Raw genomic sequence first — 13,028 nt, forward strand, 5'->3', positions numbered from 1 at the left:
AGCGTGGCTTAAATAGGTACGGGAACGTGTCTCAGGGTAGGTAGGGAGGAGGGCGAGCGCTAGCGAATAGAATCGCCCCTCTATCCTCTTAACATACCCGTTTCCCAGCACCAACCCTCACATCACAAGATTGTATTCAGAGCACCGGTGGTCCCTCACTCCCCCTCCCCATATTTGACAACTTGAACATTGGCCCTCACGTCTCCTATACTCTCTCTTCTCTTCCTGAGCCTCCCGAGGTACCGAGATGAGACTGGAAGCAGAAGGGAAGAAGACGAGATCCGAACCCTGTGAACAGAACAGGACTTGATAAGAAGGAATTATCCCTTGTCAACTGACTCTGGCTTCCCAAAAGAAGAGACTTTATTCAATAAAGCCTAAGGTAAACCGACCTGGTGTGTCACGTGACCCTTCCTTACTGCTACATAGGCCAAGAGCCGCATCAAGTTTACTTAAAAGCACCAGCAGGGGAAGGGAGCTGGTGCGTGCTGAGGCGGGAGTGCCCCTCTGTCAGATCTAAACACTTGAGCAAGAAATCTGAAGGCTGCATAAACAGACCCCTCTGTGGTGCACGGATTTCAGCGTGCAGAAGGCTCTCCGCTCACAGAGCCACTCTTCCTGCTGACAGAGGGGTGGAGCGGGAGCCAAGACGGAGCAGGCATTTCTTCTGGTGAATGTACTTCATCTGGGGCTTATCTCTGCCCGTGTCCGACTGCAACTTCTACTACCCGAATGTCCTGTATTCGGGCGGGTGAGGGGCCCCCGGGACATTTTATGTTACTTTTCTGAAGAATGTCGACGTGAAAGCGAGCTGAGATTTTGAAACATTTCAATCTATCTTTGTGTAAAAGACATTGTCATTTACAATGGCAATAGCTCTAACTAAAACAATTGTGAGACCTATTGCATTTTTAATGCTTGTTTTAATAGGGTCAGGAGAGGAACAGGAAACTAAAGTTGACATCTTGAATTGGTAAACTTGCGTGCCAGGAACAATGAAGCATCTTGGGTTGGTCTTCTAGGCTTCACTTCCAAATGCAAAAGCGCTATCGATAGAGAACTGCCATGGTTGTGCAGTAAATGCGGTCTGCACAGCTCCAGTACCTTCCGAACCCAGCTCCCATGCAGTCTGGGGAGCTGGCACAGCACTCTTGAAAGGAAGCTCCATCCATGCCATAAGCATGTATGAGCAACACAGCCTGCCAAGATGAGAGATGCTTGAAGTGCATCCAAGCCGGTATCCCCCTGTGAGACTTAGGCACCCTCGTCCGCTAAGCCAAGTGAGACACTTGCCTGCACCATAATAAAGAAGCAACAACAAGAGTGTAAAGGATTCTCTGTATCCAAAAAGGTAAAAACAGACAACTGTTTTTTTCTGTTGGAATGAAATTTATAAGGCACTCTGGGGGAACATACAGGGTTTAGCCTTAAAACAAATTGTTGCTGTGAAACACTGTGAAAAAATCCAGGCAACTAGAGTTGTGAGCATCTTCATAGACGTTCTCTGAGGACAAAACAGGAGGGGTTTGAAAGGCACTACTAGTCAAAGAAATGCTGATACCTAGCAAAATAGTACAGACTATCTCTACTGATTTCCAGTGACCCTACACACGGGCTGGTGGAAATACAAACTTTCCCACGTGGATGGTCAAACTGGTTTGGGCGAGTCTTTTGTGTTCAGGTAGGGTTCTGGTGTTGATTTGTACTGAAGATAAAAAACAAATAAGAGTGAAAATGTTGAAGTATTTCCAAGGCATAGGCCAGCGGACATTCAATATTCAGAATGGTGATTTTTGTTTGCAGGGATCCACCATTGTGTGTTGCATGCATGACAAGATTAATGCTACAACTTGAACACACCATATACATGTGGGGAATAGAAGGAACTCACTTGTAGTGAATTTTAATGAGAGGGGGCAGAGTAAAACCCCTCTACCATGCAAATAGGTAAAGAGACCTGTAAATTGGACTAGCATCTCAAAAAATGCCACCAACAATATCCAGTCTGACCCTAGCGGGAGGGCAGAAACCCTGTTTTGCTACGACTGAGAAAATGACTGAAGAACTTCTAGTTTATTAACGCCTTGTGCTCTATTGGTAAGCAGCACAAAAACAGAATATGCTATGGTGTACAGTCCACTCGGAGAAAAAGGGTCACTCTGAATGTCAAACAAATGGACAAGGTGGCCACAAAGTGCCAGTGGCCCTCACAAGAATTGATTTTTTATGGTATGGTTTCTAAATCTCCCTGACTAAGGAGGCTATGGACATGGCTGAAACACAAAAATAAAAGTCTTAAATATACATATCTGACAAGTCAGCACATTTGAATGAATACTTCCAAATAGAAAATATTAAACGGCAAACCTATGATTGCTTTATCAAGATAATAGACAAATATAATGACAATATCATAGAATTAACACATTGCAATAATTGTTTTAAACCAATTTTGTATTTTTTTATCAGATGCATTTGCACTTTATTACCTGATGTACTTTGATTGGAAAGGTACTGAGTTGGAGGTGGTATGCCTGGGGCTATAACGTTGGCTAAAGGAACCAAGCCTGCATTGTTGTATGCACCTAAACAAACACAAAAACCGGTGATTATTTGTTTGCATTCGAAATAATGAACTGTTGCTATACAGAAACATTTGATTATAACCTGTATGCCTAATCTCATCATCAACCGATGCGCACTGCTGACATCTCTCAGTAGCACTAGAAACAACTTCCTCAAAAGCAATGATATTCACATTTGGGTGTAGCAGGCCTTTCATAGGATTGCCAACTCTTGTCTCATTGCTACACCCATTACCAGCAAAATCTCACATGGACGAACAGTCCTGTGACTTCAATACGTCTCACAATATACTTTTAGATCCAAACGATAGAGGCAAAGAAGTCTGGAGTCAGTTTGTTCACGCAGTATGACACCGTGTAAGGTTCTCTAACAAATTTTCCTCTACTGAAGACACTGATGCTATTTTTCTAAAAGTACTAACCCCATTGTCCTTGGGTCGACCTGAGATTGTTGTTACAAAGCAAACTCTTCAAAAATCAACATTTCTGCTGGTTTCTTTCCCACTGCAGTACCCATCTGATGGTTCCACCACTGATACCTTTATACCACACGACGAAGTATGAATGGGATAAAGATTTTAAGTCTCCTATTGTCAGTCAGTGGACACACATATACCACAAAACATATCGAGGCAGGCCTCCTTGCCAGTCTCAAGGTTTTTCTAGCACGTATTAATGCCCTAATGGATGTATATTAGCATCATGTACTGGTTGGTGCAAGCACGTCCCTGTTGTCACACTCATTCCTAGGGTACCACACCACCATATTACCTATTTAGGCCACCAATTTACCCTATTCTCACGGGTGAATTGGTGGCCTAAATAGGTAACATGGGGCCAGGTACCCTTTGAGTGAGTGTGACAAAAGGGATGCATTTCCACCAACCAGAATAGCATGACACTAAAAGGGTGTGTGAGGGTCCCTAAACAAGCTTTTTTGTTACAAATAATCATACACACTGGCAAATAGTTACTAAAGATGCCATAAGATAAAAAAATAAAACAAATAAGTGCCTGATAGCATATGGAGAAAGAAAAAAGCATACAATAGTGGGGAAAAGTTACTATGGGTGGAGTCATATTCAAAATGGGAGAAATAGAAGAGAAGCAATAAGAAAATTAGCCGGGTGCAAGGTGGTAACGTTAGTCATTCAGATAAGTATTTAAAAATGTAAAAGTCACTCATTTGTGTTTTTTAGGTCTCGGGACCATCCGGTCGGCAGACCGGAAGTCCGGAGATTTAATGTCTTTGAGAAGAGGGGCTTGCACCCGCCCCTCTTCTTCCCTGTTCTCCATTGGCTGGCCTAGTAAATGCTGGCCAGCCATTGGAGAAGAGGTCCCGTCACTCCAATCATGCCCCGTCCTTTTCGGATCGGGGGGCGTGTTTTTTAAAGAAAGTCTCATTCTCTCCTCCAGCCAATGGCTGGAGGAGAGAAAAGACAAACACGCCCCCCCGAATCCGAAAAGGACGCTGTTTCTCCGAGGCATTTTTGCTCTGCCTCGGAGAAAGGCGGCGGTGTTCCTGGCATCCTCTCCCCCTGCTGTATACACAAAAACAAAAATAGTAATGAAAGTAAACATATTTAGTTTGCATCGTGAAAACAGCAGCTCGACAGCTAAGTGCGCGTGGAATGTCCGCCTTTTACAAGACAAAGCAGCTCTGGGCTTCAGCAAGATCTAGTTGGCAGGCGGACAGTGCCAAGACACGATGACGTTATTAAATTAGTATTCCAAGCTTGTGACATAAATGATATTCGCTGGGTAGAAAAAATACACAGAAACAACATACAGACAGCACGTGACGGCACACGTAGGGTCCGCATTTCCTCTCTAGGATGTAAACGGGCGTCCACGTTAGGATCAGGCAAGCACAGCGGTAAAACAAAGCTGCGGCACGAAATGGAAAGGAAGGGGGAAGGAAATGTGTGGCAGCTGATGCGACGTATTGAGTCACATGCGCAGCATCAGACCTTGGATTTTAGGCATCCAGTGCCTCGGTTACAGGGAGGGTGACTTCATTGAGCTACCAATGAGCTTCGTCGCTTTTCTCCGACCCTTCTTGTCTCCTGTTTCGCTGTGGATGATTAAAAAACAGAACCGTGGAGACAGAGCGGGAGAGGGACGGCTCTCCGGCTCGGAGATAAGTGGGAAGACAAAATGATCCAAGCCACACAAGCCCTGCCTCGTTCTATCCCTCCCCCCGTCTTTCCTATTTAACCCTCTCCTTTTCTCGACCCACCTCTTTCTGTGTGTACTCTTTCTCGCCGCATCTATAGGCCGCTCTCGCCCTGTTTCCAAGCTTTTAGCTAGCTTTCTTTCCCTTCTATATATCTCTTCCGCTCATCTGGTTCCTTTTCTTTCTCATTCCTTATCTCATTCACTCTCCCTCTGCCTTCCAGTCACATTTACTTCCCCATCCCTCTGTCTCAATGTCTTTCCCACCACTGTGGTTGACAATTTATCTCTCTCGGCTCTGTGCCTGTTTTTTCTCTCTGCATACCCAGTCGCTCGTTTCCTAAACCTACCTACCTACCTACCTATTAGCTATTTCGTGCTCTCTCTGCCTTGGCCTTTCTCTCCTCTCTCCTCTCTCTCTCCGAACCTTCGCTTCCCATGCGGGCCATTTGCTTCGTTCATTCTTTTTATCCTTCCTTTTCACATAACCTCAGCTCCCCCCCCCCCCCCCTCACTCTGGAAGGTTGCCCAAAAATCAGGAAGTGGCCATATCGATTATGCACTGAATACTGTCTTGGGAAAACAGAACTCGTCGTCTCCTCCACGTATACTTCAAGGCAATCTTTATATAGACATGCATACAGGTTTCTGTGTATTCAGGTGCATTGACATATAGCTATATAATGTATATGTAAATGCGTGCATATATACTGTATTTACAAAGGCTTCCTACACACATTCAAGAAAACACTGACGCGCCTGCAGCACGCGCATAATATGTGCCGATCTATCAATATTTAGCGTCTATAAACATTCACAAGTCGGTGGATCATTAGGCACCACTGCAAATCTCTCACAAAGGAACCTTTTATATATTTACAAATCTTTAAAAATTAAGCTTTGCATATTATTGTTGCTAACAAGCCCTCTAGGTGAAGTTTTCATCCTTCCTTGAAGGATTTCGCTGTTCTAAAGTAAAATGTAGTGGAAGTGCGAAATTAGCATACTTTGTTTTTGCATAATTTCAGGCAAAATATTCTGTGTGATTACTGAAACACAAACCCTGCGTAGCATAAAACGCGACATCGCATCCGTTTTAGACGTGACAAGGATATTTCGCGCGCAAAAATAAATACAAAATAAATACAACTGCTCCAAACAGCAGGCGCGTCCATTCTGATTGTCCACGTTGTTCCTGTGCAATCTCGCTAAATATGCGATGTGGCATATAGAGTAATTTCGAGGATGTTACATAACAAGCGTAACACAGAATTACGCAGCAAACAGGAAATGTCACTTGGGCCTCGTAAAATGATAGTGTATGCCTATACTATATACCGCCTGCTGCACTACTAAAGTCCAGTTCTGGGTGGAAAGATGGAAAATATTCTGTTTTTAATTAATATCTCATTCCAGGTAAGTTATTTACTCAGAAGAGCTGATTCGTGTGAAAACTGGTTACCAACTCATGTGGACGCTGACTGGGTATTCTTAGCCATGCATTTTGTTGTTCTTATTGCACATGCTTAGTTGTTTCTTTTTTCCATCAGTTCCCCCGGTAGGCCACCTACAGTCTGCCTGATCCCCTAGCTGCCAACATGCCTCCCTACCCGTCTACCTGCCTCTGTGTACATATCCATCTACCTGACTGCCCACTTGCAGACCTCCCTGCCTGTCTCCCCATAGAATCCTGCAGGCATCACTATCTGCCTACGTATACACCTACCTCTACCTACCTAGTGCCCTGCCTGCCAGCCTCCCCCTTTCTATCTACCCACCTGTCTGCCTGCCCGCACTAGCTGTTTATGTCTTCACCTACCTACCTTCCCATCAGTATGTGCCTCCCTACCAGCCACCCTGCCTACCCATCTACCCACCTACCGGCCTGACTGCCTTTCTGACCAAGTCTCATCTACCTTCCTGTCGTCATCTCTAGCTACCAGCCTGCATATCTGCCCACTTACCTTCAGAGTAGTGTACAATGCATATATGTATACTTATTGTATACAATCTAACGCCTACAGACACAGACACGTAGCTTTACGTCAGCGTGTGTGAGCACGCACACACACACACAGCAGCAATATAATCATGTCCACGCGCGCGGACATGCAGGGTATGGACGCACGCATACCTGCACTTACAAATGCATATATTTATGTGTGCGTTCATTTATTTTATTCCACACTCTGGAGCTAAGACCTGAGCCTGCATCTCAGAGCTGGTGTCAGGCTTCCCAAGTGTGGGATTTACTTCTCTGCTGATGTTGGGGGACGGAGGGGAGGGTGTAGAGGAGGGGTGGGGGGAGAGGGATGCGGGAGGGAGGCAGGGAGGGCTGTGTGCGTGTGTGAGCCAGGATTCCGCTCGGCTTTCCCCTCTCTGCAAACTCACCGGATCCGTCAGCTGGAGGAACAAGCATTTACAATGCAATGGTCTCGGCATTGGTAAAATTAGAGCTATTGGCATTGCTCATGACATTATTTTTGTTTATGTTTTTGAGTTTAAAACATTTAAAGAAACGGCATTGTCATGAGCAATGCCAATAGCTCTAACTTTAACAATGCCGAGACCGTTGCATTGTAAATGCTTGTTCTTGAAGGGAAGCAAGTTGGGATTGAGAGTAAGATACTCCGTACATATTCCAGATTTTCGATGCTTGATATGAGATTTCGTTTTAAATATGCCTTAGATATTATTCTTTTGAAGGGAAAATAAATGACTTACACAAATCTGAGTGAATGACGATCCTCAGTTTCTAATACAGGTTATAAAACAACACTGTAACTGAATCGGTCATACCCATGTAAGGCTAAGGCTAAAACTTAAACATTAGTCATCTGATAACTGTGGTAAAGAAGCTTTGCTCCAAGGAGGGAGAAACACACGGAGAGGAAGGGAAGGAATCACATAACAGGCAGGGATAGATGACTTACAAGAAAGGCAAGCAATTGGTTGATGCAATGTCCACAGTCTAAAGGAGACAACTAAAAATAGGTTTAGGAAAAGACATTTTCAGTCCTGACACAAGATGGCAGCAGTTCCCAATAAATAGGAGCACCATAGAAGTGAGTGCCTATTTGTACAATATTAAGGCGCTCACCGGCAATTACATTTCATTTAATCTTTCTTTAATGGAACATATTCTGATTAAGATTTAATGTTTTCAATTACTAGAAGTAACAGCTCACATGGAACGTCTGACACACTTCATAGCATATTTTACTAACACCCTTCCAATTTCTAGAATATATATATATATATATATATATTTTAAACTTTATTAAGAAGAAGAAGAAAAAGGCAGGTTACAAAAACAACACATTTGCAGTCAGGGCGGTTCATACAACGGACAGGCTCTGCCCTCTCCCCTCTCCTGGAGCACCTAGCACAATAACTAGATAGTGACCTTGTCATACAGCCTCCAGACCCTCAGTGACATCCTCTCTGGTCCGTGGCGGTGCACAAATCTCCCCTCTGTAAGAGTTCCACTGTCCCCAGACTTGTGTCCATTTTTTTGATTATCCCCTGGACTCGTAGATGGATTTCTCGGTCACCATGTATCAATCCATATCGTGCCTCATCATATTTTCAATATGCAAAGTAATGGGGTAACCCAGTATCCCTCAGAACCTAGGCATATGCACTATACACAACAATTGGTTCTGTCGGGTGAGAACAATTTCTTTGTGGTTTTATATATTTAGAAAAGTTATTGAAGTACACATAACGAATGAACACACACAAAGAAAGACAAAGAGTGTATATTATTCTCAAACAAGGCGGTATTTTAATATATGTTTAAAACATACAGTAAAATACCGCCTTGTTTAATTCCGCCTTCTTTTAGACTAATATACACTCTGTCTTTCTTTGTGTGTGTTCATTTGTTATGTGTACTTCAATAACTTTTCTAAATATATAAAAACACAAAGAAATTGTTCTCACCCGACAGAACCAATTGTTGTGCATCATCATATTTTCAGGCAACTTAAATGTCAGCATTACAGCAAGTAATATCCCTTTCCTGATGCCTACCCCTATTCATCTGGCCATATATCGCCCCAGAGACTGAACCTAAATCTTGGATGTATAGCTTTCAAACGCCGCTCCCATCCCATTAACTTTCAACAGCACATGTGGGCTGAATGCACTCTAGAACTGTTCAAACAACCACACACACACGGGACTCTAGGGAAACCTTTCATTTACGGTCGTGAAATATGGTTACATAATGTAACCGGACTCTTTCAGAGACAGACAGAAAAGTCGAAGGGTCAGCCACATTTCAAACCTCCTTTGAGAAGAGGAGCTAGAAATCAAAATGACAGGAATTGTGGGGCACTACACTTTGTCTTAAGGATGGAAAAAGAGAGGTGAAAGGATTAACATCTGATTCTGCCTTTCCCCAACATTTCCAACACCCCATGTAAACCTCATTTCGCCTCTAAGCCTCGTACGAGCATGCAGGTTGCTCTACCTCACCATTAGTTGAAATTTATCATTGACATGTATAATCCCCGTAGCTACCCCACCGGGTTTCCCGACGCAAGGGAGCTGGGAGGGCTGCGAAGGAGCATCAGATTAGAAAAGCCAGGTCTTCAGGCCTTTACAGAAAGCAAGCAGTGACATACAGTTTCTCAGCGACTCTGGACGGGCACTCCAGAGTTTCGGGCCTAAGGATGCAAAGGAACGCCTTTTCATGCGAGCCAAGCTGAACCTAGGCACACTGAACAGAGCGCGGTTCAGAGCTCTCAAGGACTGAGAGGGGTGATAAGGCACCGTCAAATCCTGAATGTAGCGCAGAGCAACTCCTGCCTTAGCCTTGAGCATGTAGCATAAAGCTTTAGATTTAATGCGTTTGGAAATCGTGAGTCACTGCAGCTCATTAAAAAGATAGGTGACCCAAGCAGATTTAGGAAGTCGGTAGAATAACCTAGCGGCTGCGTCCTGCACTATCTGCAGCTGAAGAATTGTAGTTTTATTGGATGCTAGGCATAGCACATTGCCATTACCCAGTGTATAGAAGGTTAGGGCTTGAATCAGTGCTTTGGGATGATGAGGGGGATTATCCAAATGATCTTTTTCAGCCACTTGAGCACCACAAAACAAGTGGCAGTCACCTAGGCCACTTGAGGCTTCATAGATAACTTACCATTCAGAAGGAACCCCAGATTTTTAAACTTCTGGGAAGGAGTAGGCCGAGCCCCTAGAGATTCTGCTCAATGTTGCAGGCCCCAAAGAGAAGAGCTCTTGCCCAGATTCATGACCTCAGTTTTTTCACCATTGTGCTTGATTGAGTTTTTAATCATTCATGAGGAGATGCAACTCAAGCCCAGGTTAAGATCCGAAGGTCCATGATACTGTGCAGGTGACAAGGTAAGGATGATCTGTGTGAAATCTGCATAAGAAAAAAGGGTCAAGCCACAACTCTCCACTTCATCCGCCAAAGGACAGACATAAACGTTAAACAGCATGGGCTCAACACAGAACCCAGAGCGACGCCTGAGGTTAAAGCTTGTGTTTCGGACCTGGCACTGAATGAAAAACTTGAACCGAACAATCTTTTAGAAAGGATACAAACCAAGCCAGAGTTAAATCTTCAAGGCCAAGCAACAATCTTTTCACCAGGCTGGAGCTAGAGACAATATCAAATGGCGTGCTAAGATCCAACAAAAAGAGCGAGACCAGAGCACTTCATACCGGCCAATCTCCCTCATCAATGCGGACATTAAGATCTTTGCCAAAATCCTGGCAGTTCGTCTGACGCGCACCCTTGCCCATCTCATCCATTCAAAACAATTACAGTTCATGACGGGAAGAAGTACGCGTCATTCCATCTGACGAGAACAAGTGGCCCTCTCCTAAACACAAATGGTGGACGGTAATGTAGCCCTTCTCTAAGTAGATTTCACCAAAGCTTTTGATACTCTTTCCTGGGAATTTTTGGATGCCGTTCTGATGGGAGCCTGCCTAGGACCAAGATTTCGGAAGATGGTTTATCATAACCATAGAGCACAGGTCTTGGTCAACGTCATACTATCGGCACCCTTTTCGATCTGATAAGGGACACGTCAAGGGTGTCCACTCTCCATATTACTATTCACTTTAGCGATTGGTGTGCCTTCTACACTGAGACGCACAGGTCAGTGGGTGGAGATGGGGAAGGGGATTTGAAGATCGAGTGGCACTCTATGCAGATGATGCTTTGCTATTTCTCTGGGATGCTCCGAGCTCTGGCCCCCGATGCCTGGAGATCATTCGCATATATGGCATAGCTTCCGGCCTCCTTATTAACCTGGCAAAATCTGTACTGGTAAAGGTGAGGGGCGAAGCAGAAGGCTGTTGTTGGTGCCCAACTATTCCACTGTGGCGTAACACATTAAAGTACCTGCGAGTCCATATATCTCACTCGCTGGACTTGGCTTGGAAATTCAATCTCCAGGGCCTGACTGCCTCCCTGGACCACGACCTCCTTCAATAGCAATGACTGCAACTATATCCAATGAGGCACAATGCAGTTTTTAAATGATGTGCCTCCCCCCGGCACATATATCTTAGCAAACTTACCGTACCCCATACCAAGTCAATGGTTCTACTCCCCGACGTCTAAGCTAACCTCCTTTATCTGGGCTGGGAAACGACACAGGGTGGCCTTTTGGGTGGCAATGAATTCTCCCTTTGATGGGGGACTATGGGTCTCCGACATATATGCAAACTACTTGAAGATGCAATTGGTATCTGTTAATGAATGGTTCACAGGGGGATGGGGCAACCCGGCATATCACCTGGAGCTTCATGCAATAGGCTTTCAAGGACTGTTTGGTGGTCTTTATGGAAACCCAGTGTCTAAGGGGATGCCCTTGAGAACCCAGGTAGCGATACAATGCTGGAGAGTGGCACTGCGTCAGATTTGCTGGGACATAGGCTAACTGAGCACACACCCCTGTGCTGGTGCGCATGGCTCCACCAACTATCTGTCCTAAAGGGATTCCACCAATGGGACCAGATAGACATCACATATTTGGGAGACATTTACAAATGGACTACGCTGATGTCCTGCCAAGAGTTACAGGAACAGTTTGCCCTGGCAATTACGCAGTTCTTTCGTTTTCTCCAGCTAAGACATGCTCTGGTGATACATCTTCCCTCCAGCACACAACTCGCAGAATACAGACCATTGGACTCAAGGTATTGATGGGGTGCGGCTGGAAAAAGGAGTGATACCTCAAATCTACTGCACATTGATTATCCATGCTCCAGATATCTTTGACTCCCTTCGCCAGAAGTGGGTTGGATGGGTGGAGGATTTCGATGACAATGATGACTGGCGGGAGACTTGCATGGCCCCCTAAAAGAGCTGGCAATTTCTGCACGTTTATTTATGGTACAGATAAATTACCTCCATGTGTGGAAAACTAGCTGCAATAGCTGTTAGCATCTGCTGAAGCCATTTTGTTTGTGGCAGCCATTTTAGTTAGCTATGTGCTCGCCATATACTTTCTCCCTCTTCACTGTTGACTGCCCTTGTATTCTGCTTGTGTCATGTGATATAGTTAACTCTTTCAGCACTGAGCCAGAGCCTTGCACATGCTCAGAAGAGTCTGTAGCTGCTCATGCACCTGCCTTAGACTGTAACTGTCAGGCTGTTCTAACTGATGTCAGCAACTCATTACTCCTCCTACTTGTTGACTGTGCATTTTCTGTATGGCCATCTATGTGTGCAACTCTTCTCATGTGTACTTGTACCGCCTCCTTTTGAGTCCCTGTGTGGGTATAAAAGGCCCCTGTTCTCTGCACTCCTTAGACTGTCTCCTACAGTGGCCTGAGGGTACTGTATGACACAGTCTCCCTCATGTGAGGTTAATAAATGCATTATTTTTATATTACAGCTTCCGTGCCAATCTCTTCTTTGTTGGTTTAAAGGACCAGGTGTATCAGTGAACCCCTAGAAAGGTTTTTATTTCTTCAAATGGCACCAACGTGGACCTGATCGGAGAAGCAGCTATCCAAGGGAGTGGTCTTGACAGGAGACAGGAATCTACTGAGGAGGACAGGGCAGGAATCTATTGAGGAGGTACCCTGCGCACGGATTCTTTGTCTTTGCAGATCCATGTGGTTCTGGTTTCCCTGCTCTGGTCCTCCAGGTGTTAGCCGCTCCTGGCTGAGACCTTCTTTGGCGTGAGTATTCTAAAACGACCGTTAGGTCACTCAGAACTTGGCAGTGAGAGGCTGGCAATTTGTGCTTGGTAAGGTCGTCGACATTTGTTT

General features: G+C 44.8%; 1 protein-coding gene across 2 annotated transcripts in view; it reads right to left on the reverse strand.

Annotated features, from left to right (window-relative positions):
- The window catches only part of PROSER1 (proline and serine rich 1), a 269,213-nt gene that overhangs the window by 115,479 nt on the left and 140,706 nt on the right, over positions 1 to 13,028 (reverse strand). For both annotated transcript variants that reach the window (XM_085621763.1, XM_085621762.1), the window contains exon 9: positions 2,490 to 2,585. In XM_085621763.1, coding sequence (XP_085477889.1) covers positions 2,490 to 2,585 — 96 coding nt within the window. The remainder of the gene's footprint in view (positions 1 to 2,489; positions 2,586 to 13,028) is intronic.

The sequence above is a fragment of the Triturus cristatus genome, chromosome 8 (assembly GCF_964204655.1).
Source record: "Triturus cristatus chromosome 8, aTriCri1.1, whole genome shotgun sequence".
Classification (NCBI taxonomy): Eukaryota; Metazoa; Chordata; class Amphibia; order Caudata; family Salamandridae; genus Triturus; species Triturus cristatus.